This window comes from Cervus elaphus, chromosome X (assembly GCF_910594005.1).
Source record: "Cervus elaphus chromosome X, mCerEla1.1, whole genome shotgun sequence".
In the NCBI taxonomy this organism is placed as follows: Eukaryota; Metazoa; Chordata; class Mammalia; order Artiodactyla; family Cervidae; genus Cervus; species Cervus elaphus.
In genome coordinates this window covers 52196107-52213688 of record NC_057848.1, presented here as the reverse complement: position 1 = coordinate 52213688, position 17582 = coordinate 52196107, and the positions used below count along the sequence as shown (strand labels likewise).

The following is a 17582-nucleotide window of genomic DNA, read 5'->3' as shown; positions in this document are numbered from 1 at the left end:
ATGTTGTACTTCCCCATATTAGTAAAAAAAAAATCACTGTAAAAATAATTTCAGTGTACTGTTTCATCCTATGGACATACAATAAATAATTTATCCCCCTGTTGTTGATCATTTAGGTTGTTTCCAATTTTTCACTATTATAAATAATGCTTAAGTAAAAGTCCTTCTACATAAATCTTTGTGCCCATCTCTGATTATTTCCTTAGGATAAATTCCTAGAAGTGGAATTACTGGGTCAAAGGGTATGAACACATTTAAGACTCTTGATGCATGTTGCCAAATTGCTTTCCAGAAAGGTTGTACCAATTTACACTCCCAGCAGCAATGTATGAGAGTGCCCGTCTCATCGCCCCCTCGTCAACATTGAGTATTATCATTCTTTTAATCTTCAAAAAATGGTATTATGTTTTTTTATTTGCATTTACTTGATGACTAGTGGGACTGAGCATTATTCTTGTGTTTATTAGCCATTTGTATTTGTTATTCTGTGTACTGTCTGTTCTTTTTATGCCCTCATTTTTCTATTGGGGTCTTAGTGGTTTTTTTTTCTAATTAATTGAGATCTTTATATAGTAAGGATATTAATGTCCTATTAATTTTTAAGACTCTTTACTAAATGTCCATGGATTACCTTCCTGGTTTTCCTCATTACTTCCCTGTTTGCTCCTTTTCTCCATATGGTAGTAAATCTACCTACCTCCCCTTTATCTGTTGCTCTCATTCCCATTTCTAAACTTTTTTTTTTCTCTCTTGGTTGGTCTTCTAAACTATATCTTCTCTATTAATCCTTCATAAATTAATGGGAATGAAGTTGAGATATCTGACATTTTGCCCCCTAAATAAATTTCAGCTCTCACTCAATTAAAACATTTTCACAATTTTTATTTTAAAGTAATTTATCACTTGCTTGGTTAAATTTGTCTTTGTGATTGTTGTTTGTCTTTACTGGTGTAAGTGTCTAAAGATTAGTTACGTTATTTAATATACTTTTTACTGTATACACAGTGCAGTTTATAGATAGATGCTTAAATATTTTTGAAGGTGGAAGAATATTACAAAGTGGGGGTTTGAGCATGCATGTTAAAATGTTTATTTATTTCTTAAGAACTCTGGTAATATAATTTTATTTTTCTCTCTTTTCCTTCCATCTCCTATCAATTAAAAAAAAAGGAAGCAATAGAGGCCTTTAATATTCCTAATAGTAGCAAATTCATCTTCATGCTGAGTACCAGGGCTGGAGGGCTCGGAATTAACTTGGCAAGTGCTGACGTGGTTATACTGTATGATTCAGACTGGAATCCACAGGTGGACCTGCAAGCTATGGTTAGTTACCTTTAATGATATCAGAAATGTATCTTCGGTGAGAAAACTATTGCTATTCATAAAGTATGAAAGTAATAATGATGAAAGGGTGACAGCAGTCTTTGGGAAGTTTGGTAGATGTTAAAATAGATTTTTTTGGGAAAACAAAGTTGCTATGCTAATTGCAAAAACAAATGAAATGAAAACAGATAGATGCCAAATCTAACTGTAGCATTTCTGTGTTGATTCTGGCTTTTGTCATGAAACACAAATGTAATTTTTCCGCATTCCTAAATATTGAAGAAGATACATTCATGTTTGAGTGATAAGGGATTAAAAATTAGTCTCTAAGTATTATTCTGCTCAACAACTAAATATATTAAAATCCTTAGCACTAAAATTGGGAGAGGTAGGATTTTAACTTCTGTAATGAAACAACTGGGGCAAGAAGGTGAAAATGTAACAAAGGAATATATTCCAGGAAAACATTTGCTACCTAGAGACACTATCAGAAACTACTCCACCCTAAAAAATTCAAGGAGCTTTTCTTACTTTTAATCATGGTATCATTTGTTGAACTAGAGCTACAAATTCAGTCACTGTGACTCAAATTTTAAGGTGAATATAATTTCAGAAGTAAAAAGATACAAAATAGCTATGCATTCAAAATCCCCAGAATTTTTGGGACAATTGACTGTCTTTGGAAACAAAATCATATGCCAATGAGGCAGAGCTTAGAAGTCCTCCCTCTTCTTTTGTAATAGAGAATTGAAAATATTTACATTAGGACATTTTAAAATCCACATGCTTTGGCATGCTGCTGCTGGTGCTGTCACTTCAGTTGGACTCCGACTCTGCGACCCTGGACTGGAGCCCACCAGGCTCCTCTGTCCATGGGATTCTCCAGGCAAGAATAATGGAATGGGTTGTTATGCCCTCCTCCAGGGGATCTTCCCAACCTTAGGATCTAACCTGCGTCTCTTATGTCTACTGCATTGGCAGGCAGGTTCTTTACCACTAGCACCAATTATTACTACTTTAACCTGTTGATCTGACTCGGTAGGAGTAAGTCCCGGTAAGTTAGTGTTAGTGAACGGGAAAGTCTGTTGATAACACTTCATTTCCTTAAAAGTGTTAGAATATAGCTGATCTTTCACAATTTACTAATTTGAGTTGGAAATGTAAATGTGTGTAGGGGTGTTGCATTCTCTTTCAGCATGCTGTGTTGAAACTGTTACTGGTGCTGGTGTTTTTATATTTAGTACAGGGCTGTTTGAAACTTGTTTCTTTGCTTTTTTTTTTTTTTTTTTTTGTTTGCTCAGCTACCCTTCTTCCTTCACATATTTGCTGAGAGCTTCTGGGGTTTTTAAAAATACTCCCCCTAGCTGTTTATCTGTTATCAGAACTTGCCACCTGTCACCTTTACCAACTGTAAACCACAGGACCAAATTCTAGACCATACAGTAAGGGTATTAATCTCCCATTAGTGTTTATGACCCTTTACTGCAGATCGCTGAATTGCCTCAGTAAGCAGAAAGAACTGCTTGCTGATGAGAGAAAGCTGACTTTTGCCACCATAGCAACCCTTGTTAACTACTTTGCCCCTCACTTAAAAATCTCCTCGCTAGGGTGGAAGGTGTTTTTATTTAATGGCTTAAAGTTACTCAGTAACTCAGTCAGGAAGCTTTCAGTTCTTTTTTCAGCTCTTTTTAGACCTTATCTTCAAGGGCTTTTGTCTTTTGTTCTTCTGGAAATTTCCATTAATGATACAGCAGAATATTTGTGGATTTCTTTGTTCCCAGGGTTCTCTAGATAGTCTTAACATTCATTATCCTTTCAAAAGTGGCCACTCTAAAGAGATCAGGAACTAATTTTATTTTCAGAATTTTATAGCGTAAGCTAGCTATACCATACGTTTTATCCAGAATACCCAGTGTCTTATATTAGGATTTATTTTACTAGGATCGTGCACATCGTATTGGTCAGAAGAAGCCAGTACGTGTGTTTCGTCTCATCACTGACAACACTGTTGAAGAAAGGATTGTTGAAAGAGCTGAGATAAAACTGAGACTGGATTCAATTGTCATACAACAAGGTATTTATATGTGTAAACTTACTTAGATGTTTCTTTGGGAAAACACATACAGTTTTCTTCAAAGGAGATTACTTTTAATGATAGTTGACCAAAATCTGCTATCTTAGAGAAGAAAGTCAAATTAAAAAAAAAATCCCCATTTTGAAACCTTGTGTTCAGTATATGGGGTAGGTAGTTGAACCTCTCTAGCTTATAGTTGAATGTCAATGGCATGTCTTTTGAAGTACTTGATATTATGTAGCAGATAAAAGTTTGGCTTAAAAATTTTAAATTATGTATTAGAGGGTGTCTTTTCATACAGAGAAATTTGATCTGAGAATTGAAGCTTGAACATGAAAAAATGTTTTTGCCCTCCTGTGTTTTAAGTTAATTTTATAGAAGGAAATTCATATTGAAATGGAAGGTATGGTAGAAGAAAAACTTGCAGGGTTATTCATTTAAAAAACTACTTCAAAGTTCACTAATTTTCTGCTGTAAAGCTTTACTTATGGTTAAATGTGTGCTTAGTCACTCAGTCGTGTCCTACTCTTGTGACCCCATAGACTGTAGCCTGCTGGGCTCCTCTGTCCTTGGGATTCTCCAGGCAAGAATACTGGAGTGGATTGCCATTTCCTTCTCCAGGGTATCTTCCCGACACAGGAATTGAACCCAGGTCTCTTGCATTGCAGGCAGACTCATGGTTAAATGTAGTAGTGTCTGATTAGAACTATTACGCTATGCTTTCTCTGAAATATCATTGAATATATACAATTTTTATTTTTATTATTAGGAAGACTCATTGACCAACAGTCTAACAAGATGGCAAAAGAGGAAATGTTGCAAATGATACGTCATGGAGCCACCCATGTTTTTGCTTCTAAAGAAAGTGAGCTGACAGATGAAGACATTACAACTCTTCTAGAAAGAGGGGAAAAGAAGGTAGGTTAAAATGGCTTTTTGTTTTCCGGATTGATAGCTTTAAATCGACATACTTCAGCATAGTTATTGTATTGCATTGTTGCAAATGCATGTTTCAAATGCATGTTTCAGAGAACATGTTACATGTCCTCTGTAAGAATTTGTAGATTTATATCTAGGGATAATTTAGTATTTTTTATATTTTTAGTTTAATTTTTGGTGAGAAAGACTAAGAGCCAGAGTTTAAAATCAAGTGACCTTATACCTCATACTTATAATATTGGCATTTACTGTACTTAAGAGCCAAGTAAATTTTTTGTTTAATCACTTCTATCAGGACTGCATTTTATGACCTTTCTTTTTGCATGGGATTAGAAATTATCTTGGAGAAGGAAATGGCAACCCACTCCGGTATTCTTGCCTAGAGAATTCCGTGGACAGAGGAGCCTGGTGAGCTGCTGTCCATAGGGTTGGACATAGTCGGACACGACTGAAACAGTCCACCAGGCTCCTCTGTCCACGGAATTCCCTAGGCAAGAATACTGGAGTGGGTCGCCATGTCCTTCTCCATTCCGTCTCTGACTTATTTCATTTAGCATAATAGCCTCAAGGTCCATCCACCCTGTCTCTAATGGCAGGATTTCCTTCTCTTTAACAGCTGAATAATATTCCATTGTATTCATATACACTACATTTTCTTTATCTATTCATCCATCGATGGACATTTACGTTGTATTTCTGTCTTGGCTATTGTAAATAGTGCTGCAACAAACATGGGGGTAAAGGTATCTTTTCGAATTAATGAGTTCATTTCCTTCAAATAAATACCCTGAAGTGGAATTTAGAATTGCTGGATCAATGGTAGCTCTATCTTTAATTTTTAGAGCAAACTTCATACTGTTTTCCTTGGTGGCTGTACCAGTACCAATAGTGCACAAGGGTTCCTCTTTTTCCACATCCTCACCAACACTTGCTATTTCTTGTCTTTTTGATAATAGCTATTCTAGCAGGTGTGAGATGATATCTCCTTGTGGCTTTGACTTGCATTTCCCTGGCAATTATTGATATTGTGCACCTTTTCAGGTATCTGAGGTTATATGTTGGATTTTGAGCAATCTTGTATTACTATGTTTCATATTAGTGTGCAGATGTGTTGTTTAGTCCAAGTTTGCCTTTGTTTTAGCATTGCCATGTGTCCCATTAAAATTATGCAGCAGAAATTATAATAGGGCTATATTTTCAATGATGAAAGATTTTAGAGAAAGCCTTAGTGAGAGCACTTAAGAAGAACCATTGAAATATTTAAAATACTTGGGGTAAATTAAATTTATATTCAAGTTTGATGTTAGCATTGCATTATTACCTTGTAAATGAACAGATTTTATATTTCATATCAATAATTGCCTTTAAAAAGACAGAGAAGTCACAGATTTTTATAAGTAATTCAGTGATAATTTTCTGATTTCAATGCATTCAACTTTAGACTGCAGAGATGAATGAACGCTTGCAGAAAATGGGAGAGTCTTCTCTGAGAAATTTTAGAATGGACGTTGAACAAAGTTTGTACAAGTTTGAAGGAGAAGATTATAGAGAAAAACAGAAGGTAACTTTTTACTGTCAACCGTTAGATTCTCAGATTAGCATTTCTTCCCATAACAATTAAATATTTAACAAAACACTGGCATTTACCTGTTACAATACTCTTCTATAGAGTGAGAGTTACGTAGGTCAAAATGATCTTACCCATGGGCTATGTTTAATATATTCTGGTTGTTTATTGTTATTATTATTACCACTATCATCATTATCATTTTTGCTGTTGCTGCTATTACTGTACCACTACTTTCGTTTTTGAGAAGTAGTATAGGATTGTGGTTGAGTTCCTGGATTCTGAAGCTGAAATCATAACTCTATTACTAATTAAGTGACTTAAAAATTTTTTTCAGTTGAAGTATAGTTGATTTACAATGTTGTGTTAGTTTCAGGTATACAGCAAAGCAATTCAGTTATATGTGCACATATTTTTTTTTCAGAGTCCTTTCCCTTATATAGGTCATTACAAAATATTGAGTATAGTTCCCTGTGCTGTACAGTAGGCCCTTGTTGGTTATCTATTTTATATATAGTAGTGTGTATATGTGAATCCCAAACTCCTGATTTATCCCTCCTCCCCTTTCCCCTTTGGTAACCATAATCAAGTGACTTAAGCTAATCAGTGTTTTCACCAATCAAATGGAGGTTGTAGTAATTACATTTTAGAGTAATTAGAACAAAATGTGCAGTATTTAGTATTAATTACATTAGTAATAATTTATTGTTGACATATAGTTGGTTAAATGCTGGAAGGACTTTGTTACAGGTGGTCTCATAAAATAATGCCTTGTAATATACTTCATGGGCCACAAAGTTCCCTTGAAAAAATGGGAATTTTGTTTATTTTCTCTGTTTAAACTGAAATTATGGCTGTAATTTTTAAAACTTTTAATATTGAAATGGCTTTAGACTTTATTGCAAAAAATAGTACAGAGTTCACATGTATCCTTCACTCAGCTTCCCATGTTAACAATTTACCTAATCATATTACAGTGATCAACTATAGAAAGTTAACCTTTTCCCCCAGTACCCTAGTATCCTTTCCCTGTTCCAGGGTTTACAATCCAGGATACCACTTTGCAGTTTCTAAAAACAGTTTTATTTTTAAGAGCAGTTTTAGGTTCATAGCAAAAAGGAGTGGAAAATACAAAGAGTTCCCATATTCTATCTGCCCCCCTCCAAGAGCTTCCTACACTATCAACATCTCATTGAACATCTGTTGAACCTACATTGACGTATCATTATCATGCAAAGGCCATCATTTGCATTGGGGTTCACTTTTGGAATTGTACAGTCTATGGATTTGGATAAATTTATAAATGATTGATATCCACCATTATAATATCATCCAGGATGGTTTCATTGCCCTAAAAACCCTCCGTGTGCTGCCTAGTAATCCCACCTTCCCCTCAGCCCCTGACAACAATTGATCTTTGTACTATTGCCATAGTTTTGCCCTTTCCAGAATATTATATTGTTGGAATCATACAATATGTAGCCTTTTCTGCTTGGCTTCTTTCACTTAGTAATATGCATTTAAAGTTCCTTTGTGTCTTTTCATGGCTTGATGGCTCATTTCTTTGTAGTGCTGAGATCCATCTCTGACGTACTACAGTTTATTTATGCATTTATCTACTGAAGGACATCTTGATTGCTTCCAAGTTTTGGTATTATGAATAAAAGCTGCCATAAACATTCATGTGCAGGTTTTTGTGGGGATATAGATTTTCAACTCTTTTGGGTAAATCCCAAGGAGCACGGCTGTTGGATTCTATGGTAGTGGTGGTGGTCTAGTTGCTAAGTCAAGTCTGACTCTTGTGACCCCGTGGACTGTAGCCTACCAGGCTCCTCTGCCCATGGGATTTCCCAGGCAAGAATACTGGAGTGGGTCACCATTTCCTTTTCCAGGGGATCTTCCCGACCCAGGGATAGAACCCAGGTCTCCTGCACTGCAGGTAGTTTCTTTACCAACTGAGCCACCAGGGAAGCCCCGATTGTATGGTAAGAATATTTAATTTTGTAAGAAACTGACAACCTGTCTTCCAAAATGGTCATACTGTTTACATTCTCATTGGCAGTGATTGGGGCTTCCCAGGTGGCACAGTGGTGAAGAATCTGCCTGCCAGTGCAGGAGATGTGGGTTCGATACTTGGGACACGACTGAGCAAGCATGCAGTGTAGTAGTATGTCTTTGTTTTAATTTGTATTTCACTGATGAATGATGTGGAACATATTTTCACTTGCTTATTTGCCATCTGTGTATTTCATTAGGGAGGTGTCTGTTCAGATCTTTTGCCCATTTAAAAATCAGATTGGGTATTTTCTTATTATTGAGTTTTAAGAGTTCTTTATATATTTCGGATAACAGTCTTTTATCAGCTGTCTTTTTTTTTTTTAATAAGACAAGATTTATTTCTTCTCAGAGTTTACATGAAACATTGGCTGGTAGTCAGATAGGTCTTTTGCAAACACTTTCTCTCAGTCTGTGGCTTATCTTCTCATTGTCTTCACATTGCATTTCATTGCTGTGTCTCCTTGGTCTCTTCTAATCTGTGATAGTTCTCAGTCTTTCTTTGTTTTTCATGACCTTGACACTTTTCAACAGCATTTTTCTGCTGTCTTGTAGTTTGTCTTTCACTTTGGGTTTTTGTTTTTTTTTTTCATGATTTGATTGAGATTATGCATTTTTGACAAGAATGCCTTGGAAGGGATGTTCTGTCTTTCTCAGTACATCATGCCAGGGAACATGATGTCACTATGTTGTGTTACTGGGGACATTAATCTTAGTCACTTTGTTGAGGTGGCACCTGCTGGATTTTTCCACTGTAGAGTTACCAATTTTCCCTTTGTAATTGATAAATATTTTGGTGGGGGGAGCTACTCCTCAAACTTTTACACACTGATTTTGGCATCTCTTGGTGGAGTTTGCCTACAGTAGTTATTGGGGCATTTACCTAATGGTAATTTTGTATTTCCTTCATTCCATCTATATTTGTTAATTGGGATTTTTCTGTAAGGAAAAGCTGTCCCTTCTCCCCATTTATTTATATACTCATTTATTTATATCAGCATGGACTTAAGAATATTTTTTCAGTTATAATACAATTCTGTCATTTTTATTTTGTTACTCAAATTGTTCTATAAAGCTGTTATATTTTTTAACTGGCAGAATGAATTTTTAAAATAAAAAAAGCTTATTCTTGGGTATTGATTTTATTGAAAAATGAGAGGTGAGTCATTTTAATTTGCATTGCAACTAGTATGGTGATAATGCTTTGTTGCTACCATTATTCCTGGTTAGTTTTTAGTATCTTGACCAAAATCTATCTGGTTATTCCATCTCTAACTTTAATTGAGACCATTTATGGTTTATTCTGATGAGATGGAGGTGATAACCTGCATGCACAGTGTAGAAACTGCCTTCCTAATATGCTTTTTAGATCTCATTATGTGACTTTTTAAAAATTAATTTTGCAGTTATTCCTATGGGCTTATTGGTTTTAAGAGTGTTTTTTAAAGTAGAAAATATTAAACAGTGAACAGTCTAACCATCACTGGTGCATCTATCTTATCTACATTCTTAGGGAAAAATTAGGCTTAATAAAATATTTGTCATTTCTAATATAACAAATTTTCCTGTGCTTCTAAGCAAATAATGATGTGCAGATAACAAAAATTTTAATAACAATTATGATGACATACTTTTTTATATACTTTTATAATTGAATGATTAAATCAGAATTTATCTGAATATTCTGAATTGAGATTATATTTTATTATGTGTTTCCTTATTTTTTAGATAGGTTCTTAAAATAGGTTCATTCTATCCTTTGAAAAGAATTGAAAACTTGCAAGAATGTTGTTCATACATATCATGGAAATTGCACAGTAAGGGAAATTTTCATATAAGATTTGCTGAACTAGTTGCATTAGTTCATAACCATACTTGATGAATTAAGTCACAGTGTCTGACATTGATTCTGAATAAATTGACCTAAATAAGTTTGTATTAATGTACTCTTATCTAAAACTAATTTAGCATATTTGTTCTGTTTTTGAAAGTTCAGGAATTGGCCTTTAATACTTGTTTCAAATTTGAATACCTAGACCTTCACACAAGTATAGGTTAAGTGGCCAGATACATTACTTTTAGAAAGTCATTATTATTGATTTATTTTAACCCCAATTGAGACAAATAAAATATTGGTTATTGAAAAATGTCTTTTCCATTACTGTCATCTCACATTAGCCCATCTGAGGGGAAAAACAAAACAACTCATTTCACTGTTGTGAGTATTTCTCATTTTACATAAACTCACATTATACTATCCATCTCTTATGAACTTACAGAGTTAAGAGAGACATTTAGTCTAACAAAGAACTATTTTTTTCTGTCTCACAGATGTTTCCATATGTGGATGTCGCCATTTTACTTGACTTTATCCTTTACTTCTTTAGACACTGAGAATTTGTAGATTTCTAACCATTCTAGTCATCTTAGTTAATTATTAGCTTAAAAAATACTTAAAATGTATTATCCACTCTTAAAACTCAGCCTGTAGATGTGGTCAAATAGAGTGGGACCATTAATTGTAGATTAGTGGCCAGTTTTATGTAAAAGCACTAGGCTAGGTAGTGTGAAATCAAGAAAAATATCTGAGCTAGAAAACCATACCTCAGACTCTAGAACTTCATTTTGTCACTTTTGTATATTGACTTTTAAATAACTTTTTCTAGCTGATATCAAGGTAAAGTTTTGTAATGCTACCAAATCATTGTCTACCAAATGCTACTAAATCACCCCACTTTGGATGTTTAATAATAGCTTACATTTAGCTCTTGGCAGTCTACCTAATGCTTTCACATATATGGTCACATGTAATCCTCAGGTAGGTATTATTATTATTACCATTTTACAGATGGAAAAAATAATTTCTCCAAAGTTATACAGTTGATAAAGTGGCAGAACCTGTTTCAAATTCAAGTCTTTCTGATTCCACTGGCTTGTCCCACAACTACCTTACCAAGAGGTCTCATTTTAAAATTTCTCTTGATTTGAAGGGATATGTGGCTGTCATGTTGATATTCAGTATTTTATGCTTTTCAACTGTTTTCTAATTCATACACTTAACAGAGTTACCAGAACCAATGTTAGTCTTCCTCCAGTATTAAGTCACTATTTGTTTTGACATAAAATATTAACCAGATTGTACAAATTCTTCTCAATTACTAATAAGGAAGAGCTAAGCTTCACACATACTTAAAAAAAAAAATAAAACCATCCTTGCACCTAAAATTGCTATATAAAACGAGGTTTTGGAATTTGGGATGTATAGCTGTGACTTAAAAACACTTTTTGTTTTGAAGTACAGTTGATTTACAATATCGTGTTAGTTTCAAGTGTACAGCATAGTAATTTAGTTATTTTTTCAGATTCTTTTGGGGTGCATGTATCTCTTCCAGTGAGAGTTTTACAAATCAAGTTTTGATTCTTCCTAATGCTTTGGTTTTCTCACACTTCTACAGCCTTGATGTACTGGATATTTATAAAACAATTTGGAGTAATTAAGCTCTGCATTCTTGTTTTTGTGTACAGCTTGGAATGGTGGAATGGATTGAACCTCCCAAACGAGAACGCAAAGCCAACTACGCTGTGGATGCCTACTTCAGAGAGGCTTTACGTGTTAGTGAGCCGAAGGTTCCAAAGGTAAAGCAGTATGAGGCCAGGTTTCACGTCCTATAGCAGAATTCTCTTGTGGCATGGTCTCTGATTCAGATGTACTTATATTAGTGCTAAATCTTAGTCTCTAAAATATAACAATACAGAAAACTACTTGATATGCCCCAGCCTTATGAATGGATTCCATTGTATTTATTTTTCTACATATAAAAGAAATAATAAAAGATAAGTTCACTTCATGAACTGAAAACAAATATGTGTGTAATGCATTTTTTCCCCCACAGGCTCCACGACCTCCAAAACAGCCAAATGTTCAGGATTTTCAATTTTTCCCACCACGTTTATTTGAGCTCCTTGAAAAGGAAATTCTTTATTATAGGAAGACAATAGGCTATAAGGTAATTTTTCAATTTTTTAGATTAGCATAATATAATGTATTAAGCTAATGTAATGTATTAAGCTAGACTAGAAAGTGTTCCATTTTAATGTGAGAGAACCTAAGAGTAAATAAATACAGTGGTGTTTTTAAAATCAAAGAGAAGGTTTTACTATAAGTAAAGCATCAAACTACCCAGTCAGCAGTGAGATCATCACAAAATGAGATTAATGGAGAATTATCTACTATTTCAAAAATATTTTAAAATATTAAAAATTCATTTTATTTTAATAATGCTAGTGTTCAAGTGCTCAAAGAATATGTAGAATAAGCAATAGGTATGTATTTAGATAGAAGTTAATGTATGGTAGATGATAAATTTTTGATTGTTTTCCTCAAAATGACCAAGAAGTAGTATTTTCATGTTGATTGTTCATAGATTGATAGAAGCCCCGTTGGTGGTTAATAGATTATGTTCACTTAGGTGTTAAAATAATGATAAATATGATAGTGAATTGTGGAATTTAAAAATGATCTTTTGGAATTCAAATTTCTTACTTATATAGGTAGATGGGAACCTATTTATAGTGAGTGAAATTTAAAGTTTGTGATACTAAAGCTATCACATTGAGAGATTAAGCATTCCAGGCTATTTCTGTATGTTGAAATTGGCTTCCTAGTGAATGGAAAGAGATGACCAACGGTATAATAATTGATAGTATGAACAAAATTATGCAGATATTAACACTCATATAATTTTATGAAGATTTTTGTTTTATGAATTGAAAGCTGTGTTTTAAAATTTATTGTGAATCTTTATCACAAGTGGAACTATGACCAATCATTTTGATTAGTAGCTGTCATGTGCCTAGAAGAGCTTCATATAGGTATATATATATAAATATATATAAGATATTTAGTTAGTTCATATATTGGAACTGAATGACTCTCTGGAATGTTTCTACTATGTGTCCAGAGTTGGAGCACTGTCTTTTGAAATAGAACAAAAAAGTTTTGCTTGCTGTTTATGTACCAAAATTTAGATATATTTAAATAGGGATAAGAAACTTAAGGTGAATGTAAGTGGAAATGTGTATATAAATAGGAACAAGAAAGTTAGGGTGAATATAAATGTAAACATTTATAAATAAAGTGGTTAGTTATAATCTGGTTAGGGAAATGTGATTAAATTTGAATGTATTTAACCAACAGGACTGGATAAAATCCTTCTTAGGAAGTTGTAGAAGAGTAAAGTACTCGCGGTTGAACATCAGATCAGGTATAAAACCAGCTTCAAAGAAAGTGAAAACAGCGATACGTTCGAAGAAACAGGGAAATTATAGGTTCAAAATGTAAAATAAAAATAGTAAAATTAATAAAGTAGTGAATAAGATTTCATGAGGTAAGCATATATATACATGATCCCACTAGGGATTATTAAACATTTTAGATCATTATTTTCTGTTACTTTTATTGACTGTTATTAGTGAGACTTGAAAGGAGAATCAAATTGAAATGTTAGACCTCAGTTAGTAATCAACCAAATATCTGTGTAGAACATCTTATAATTGAATAATGCTTTACCACTTCATTTGATTTCTAAGAAATGCTATGAGACAGGTGCTGTTTTCACCTCTATATAATAGGTGAGGAAACAAGTTCGGAGAGGTTAAATGACTTGTTCAAGGTCAGGTAGCTAACAGAGTCGCCAAAGGTGCTGGTCTCAAACACAGGTCCTAAGCATTCAAATGCTATGCTCTTACCACTCAGACATTCGGGGCTATTTCTGCATGTGACATAACTCTGCTTCTTTCTGCAGCCCTAAATAAGGACTGTGTTTACAGTGGTTTGACATGGGAGGTGAGCCAAGTGGTAGTCAAGTAGCAGCAATAAAAAAATCACCTCTGCTAATATAGCTGTTATACTCCTTCTTTGGAGATACTGAAATTCTGTTCCTGTGATAATATAGTGCCCACCACATTCTCACCACAGCTCTGGTTTTAATGTAAACAGTGACTGTCACTACAGGCAATTCTGGTTAGGGGTTGGGGGTCTTACATGAACAGTTGAGCAGTGGCCAGCTGGAAGGAGATGGAGGAGAGAGGAAACTTTACAAGAGAGAGGAATGAAAGTACAACTTTTAAAGGGTGATAGGGAGGAAGATGTGAGAAGAGAGGAAAGGGATGAGTGATGAGAGGGAAGATGGCGTGGAATCCATGCTATGGCACCTTCCTGTGTTCTGTTCTTCACCTCCTGGAGAGAAGTGACAAGAAAGGGAGTGTGAGTGAAAGGAGGGCTGTTTTTCATTTGATACATATTCATCGAGTGCTCCCCTGTGCCAGATTCTGTGCCAAGCTCTGAGGATAAACTGGTGAATAAGACAACAGGGTTCCTCACACATGGTACTTACATTTTAATGGGGGACACAGACATTATGCTGAAAGCACAAAGTAGTGACTTTATTTGGTTTCATTGCTTATAAAGGGTGCTACGAGGGAGCATAACATGGATATCTAATGTGGACTGGGAGGTCAGGGAGGTGGTCTCTAAGGATCAGCATTTAAGTTGAGATCAGAGAGATGCATAGGAATTAGCCAAGTGAAGTATGGAAGAGGATCACTAGGTTGGGGAGCCACAGATACAGAAGTGTTGTAGAAAGGAAGAGTGTCCCTTTAGAAACTGAAAGAAGGCCAGTGTTGCTAGGGAGTGGTGAGAAGGAGAATGATTTATGAGTGGGTTGAGTTGGATCATGTGGAGCAGTGAACATTAATTATAGGTCATATTAATTAGGTGAAACTTTAGAGCAAAAGAAAGCCTTTGAGATGTTTTTTTAAGGCAGAGGGGTAGGTGGGCGATGGAATAACAACAGCAGATGCTTATTTAGTCCTTACTTGTGTTGCTTACTCTCCTCAGTTGTTTAAAATGATTAGCTCATCCTTCTCAGAAGAGCCCTGAATCTACATACCTATTTTACAGTTGGGGAAACTGAGGCATAGAGAGGTTGAGTAATTTGCCCTGAGTAATTTGCTCAAGGTCAAACCACTTATAAGAGGTAGAGTATGATCAGCTTTACATTTTTAAAAACCGCTCTGGCTGCAACAGAGAATGGTGAGTTTCTCCAGGGAAACCAGCCAGGAAGCTGCCACATTGTGAAGATGAAAAGATGGAGGTGGCTGGGAGTGTGGTGGTGGGTTGGAGGTGGAAGGAGAATGATCCCCTGGCACTCCACTCCTAGTCCCAAGCTCTCCTCAGCCCCATCCCGGATTGCCTTTGTATTGTCTTAAGACTTCCCTTGGTCCTCCATATGCATACTTAGCTGAGGATTTACAAGACAAAGAAGAAAATATCCTGGATGTTGGTTCTTTCTGAACCTTGTCTCTTCCATTCTTTACCAGGGGCTACAGACCTGAGCTAAGGTGGGTGCTTTAATTGGGTGGGTCTTGTGTTTGAGTACAGTTGTCCCTCAGTATCTGCGGGGCATTGGTTCCAGAAGCCCCCACAGGTACCACAATCCGTGGATGCTCAAGTCTCTTATATAAAATGGCGTAGGATTTGCATATAACCTATGCAAATGCATCCATATATTTTACATCATGTCTGTATTACTTACAATACCTAATCCAATGTAATTGCTATGTAAATAGGTATAAATACAATGTGAATGCTATGTAAATAGTTACCTGCATGCAACCAAAGCCAATTCACATTTTGCTCTTTGGAACTTTCTGGAATTTTTTTTCCCCGAATATTTTTTGATCTGAGGTTGCTTGAATCCACGGATGCAGAACCCACAGATACAGAGGGCCGACTGTATGGACAGATGAGCATGGCATGTTAATCATCTGCAAAAGCTTCCTGTTAAGGACGATGTGGTATTGATAAGTGTTGGGCATATCTTCTCAAGGATATCTAGCATTGATTTTTTTTTCCCCTACTAAACCTCCAGAAAACTCAACCTGAGCCACAAAAGTGAACGGAGCAATAGTTTGTTCTCAGATAAATGGGACCGTTGTGTTGAGTTTCCTGATATTCTGTACATAGTTAAGCTCTCAAAAAGGGACTCCTCTCCCCCTTTTTGCCTAAATGATTGTTAGCCCAGGGATTAGAGGTTCTGTGTGAAGCTGGGGTCACTGTGGTGCATGGTTCCATTTTGCCCATTTTGAGTCCCCACAGTCACGTTCTGTAGTGACTTGGGGTGGAGCTAGTGAGGGACTCAGTAGGCTTGAAGCAGTTGGTAAATAGCATTTTTCTCCAGGGCCTGCTTATTTGCATTTTTATTTCCTGTTGTGTTTTTTCCACTCTATACTCGGCATGACAAAGTCACAGCAGTATTGTTGATAATAAGATCTGGAATTGAAGAGTTTTGTTTTATTTGAAGCTGAGAGAAGTAGTTGTTTTGCTGTCACCACTTGGTGGAGAGCTGTGTATCATGTGCCTGTTTTCCCTGCTGTCTAAGTTTTGACCTTGTTGCAAGTTAGACATATTCAGAAGCTTCATTGCTCTTGTGACTTAAAGGAGTTCCCCTAATGCTTTTAATTACTTGTTCACTAAAATCTTTGTGTTGGAAGAAGGTGACTGAATTGAAATTTCAATTGCAGAATTTTAAAAATCCAGACTATCCTGAAGTCCCATGAAGTCTAAAGACCTGCAGTGAGAGTTTTGCCGTAGTAGAAGCTGAAGAAGGCTGTAGAACATTCTAACGTATATCTTCAGTAAAAAAAAATTCTTTAGAAGTGGATGTAAACATTTGACAAATGCAGGAAGTTCTATGATCTTTGTGAGTTTTGGTAATGTGTCGTTGTGGGCCACCTGTTTTGCTGTGGTAGAACTAAAATACGTGAGTTGATTTCAGGTCACTACTTTCATTTTGTGTGTTGTCACATTTAATTCTGTACTCCATATTTCTATGAAATGCTTGCTGAAACTCCTAAGAAACATGACCCTCCTAAAAGTTTTTCACTTTTCCGTGGAACATAGCTCTTAATCACAAATTCCTTGCAATCTGACTAGAAATCTAATAATAATTGAGCTGTTTTCTTGAAAGATAACTTCTTGTATGTTAAGTGTTGCTGGGGACCATCAGTGAGATATATACAATGTGAGTACTTGAGATACTATCTAGGTATCTGTTTGGTCTATTGGCCTATAATTTGTCTATTTAATTCTTTTACAGCACTTTGAGATCAAGGGAAGCTTAGTGCTCATAAAACCTCATGAGGTGAAAAATGAATACCTTTTAAAAATAATAAATATTAAGAAGTAGATTATTTGTAGGAGAGACAGGAATTTAGGAATTTTGAGTCATTTCTAATTAAAAAATTCTAACAGCTATTTTTGAGTAATTTTTAGAATTAAAATAGTAAATGTAAAATTAAATGTCATTCTCAAGTTTTGCTGTATTAAAAATAGGAGCAGTGGATCCTAAAATCTAATGGGTATAATGTAATATTCTGATTTTGCCTTTATTAAGATTCAAGGGATGAATTTTTAGTATTGGGGAATATCTACATAGGAATAAGCAGTTTATTTTGTGTTGGTGTATTATTCATTTTCTATCATAAAAATGAGGTATTTGTGAAATTTTTTGTTAAAGTAAGGGTTTTTGGGTATGCAAAGTTCGAAGCTATTTGGTAGAGCAA

At 35.2% G+C, this 17582-nt stretch overlaps 1 protein-coding gene across 7 annotated transcripts in view; it reads left to right on the top strand.

Annotated features, from left to right (window-relative positions):
- SMARCA1 (SWI/SNF related, matrix associated, actin dependent regulator of chromatin, subfamily a, member 1) overlaps window positions 1–17582 on the top strand; it is a 68901-nt gene that overhangs the window by 28251 nt on the left and 23068 nt on the right. For 4 of the 7 annotated variants that reach the window (XM_043895629.1, XM_043895634.1, XM_043895632.1 and 1 more), the window contains exons 13-19: window positions 207–242; window positions 1171–1323; window positions 3265–3397; window positions 4167–4315; window positions 5778–5897; window positions 11484–11594; window positions 11852–11965. In XM_043895629.1, coding sequence (XP_043751564.1) covers window positions 207–242; window positions 1171–1323; window positions 3265–3397; window positions 4167–4315; window positions 5778–5897; window positions 11484–11594; window positions 11852–11965 — 816 coding nt within the window. The remainder of the gene's footprint in view (window positions 1–206; window positions 243–1170; window positions 1324–3264; window positions 3398–4166; window positions 4316–5777; window positions 5898–11483; window positions 11595–11851; window positions 11966–17582) is intronic. The other 3 variants (XM_043895636.1, XM_043895635.1, XM_043895630.1) reach the window with 1 other exon arrangement.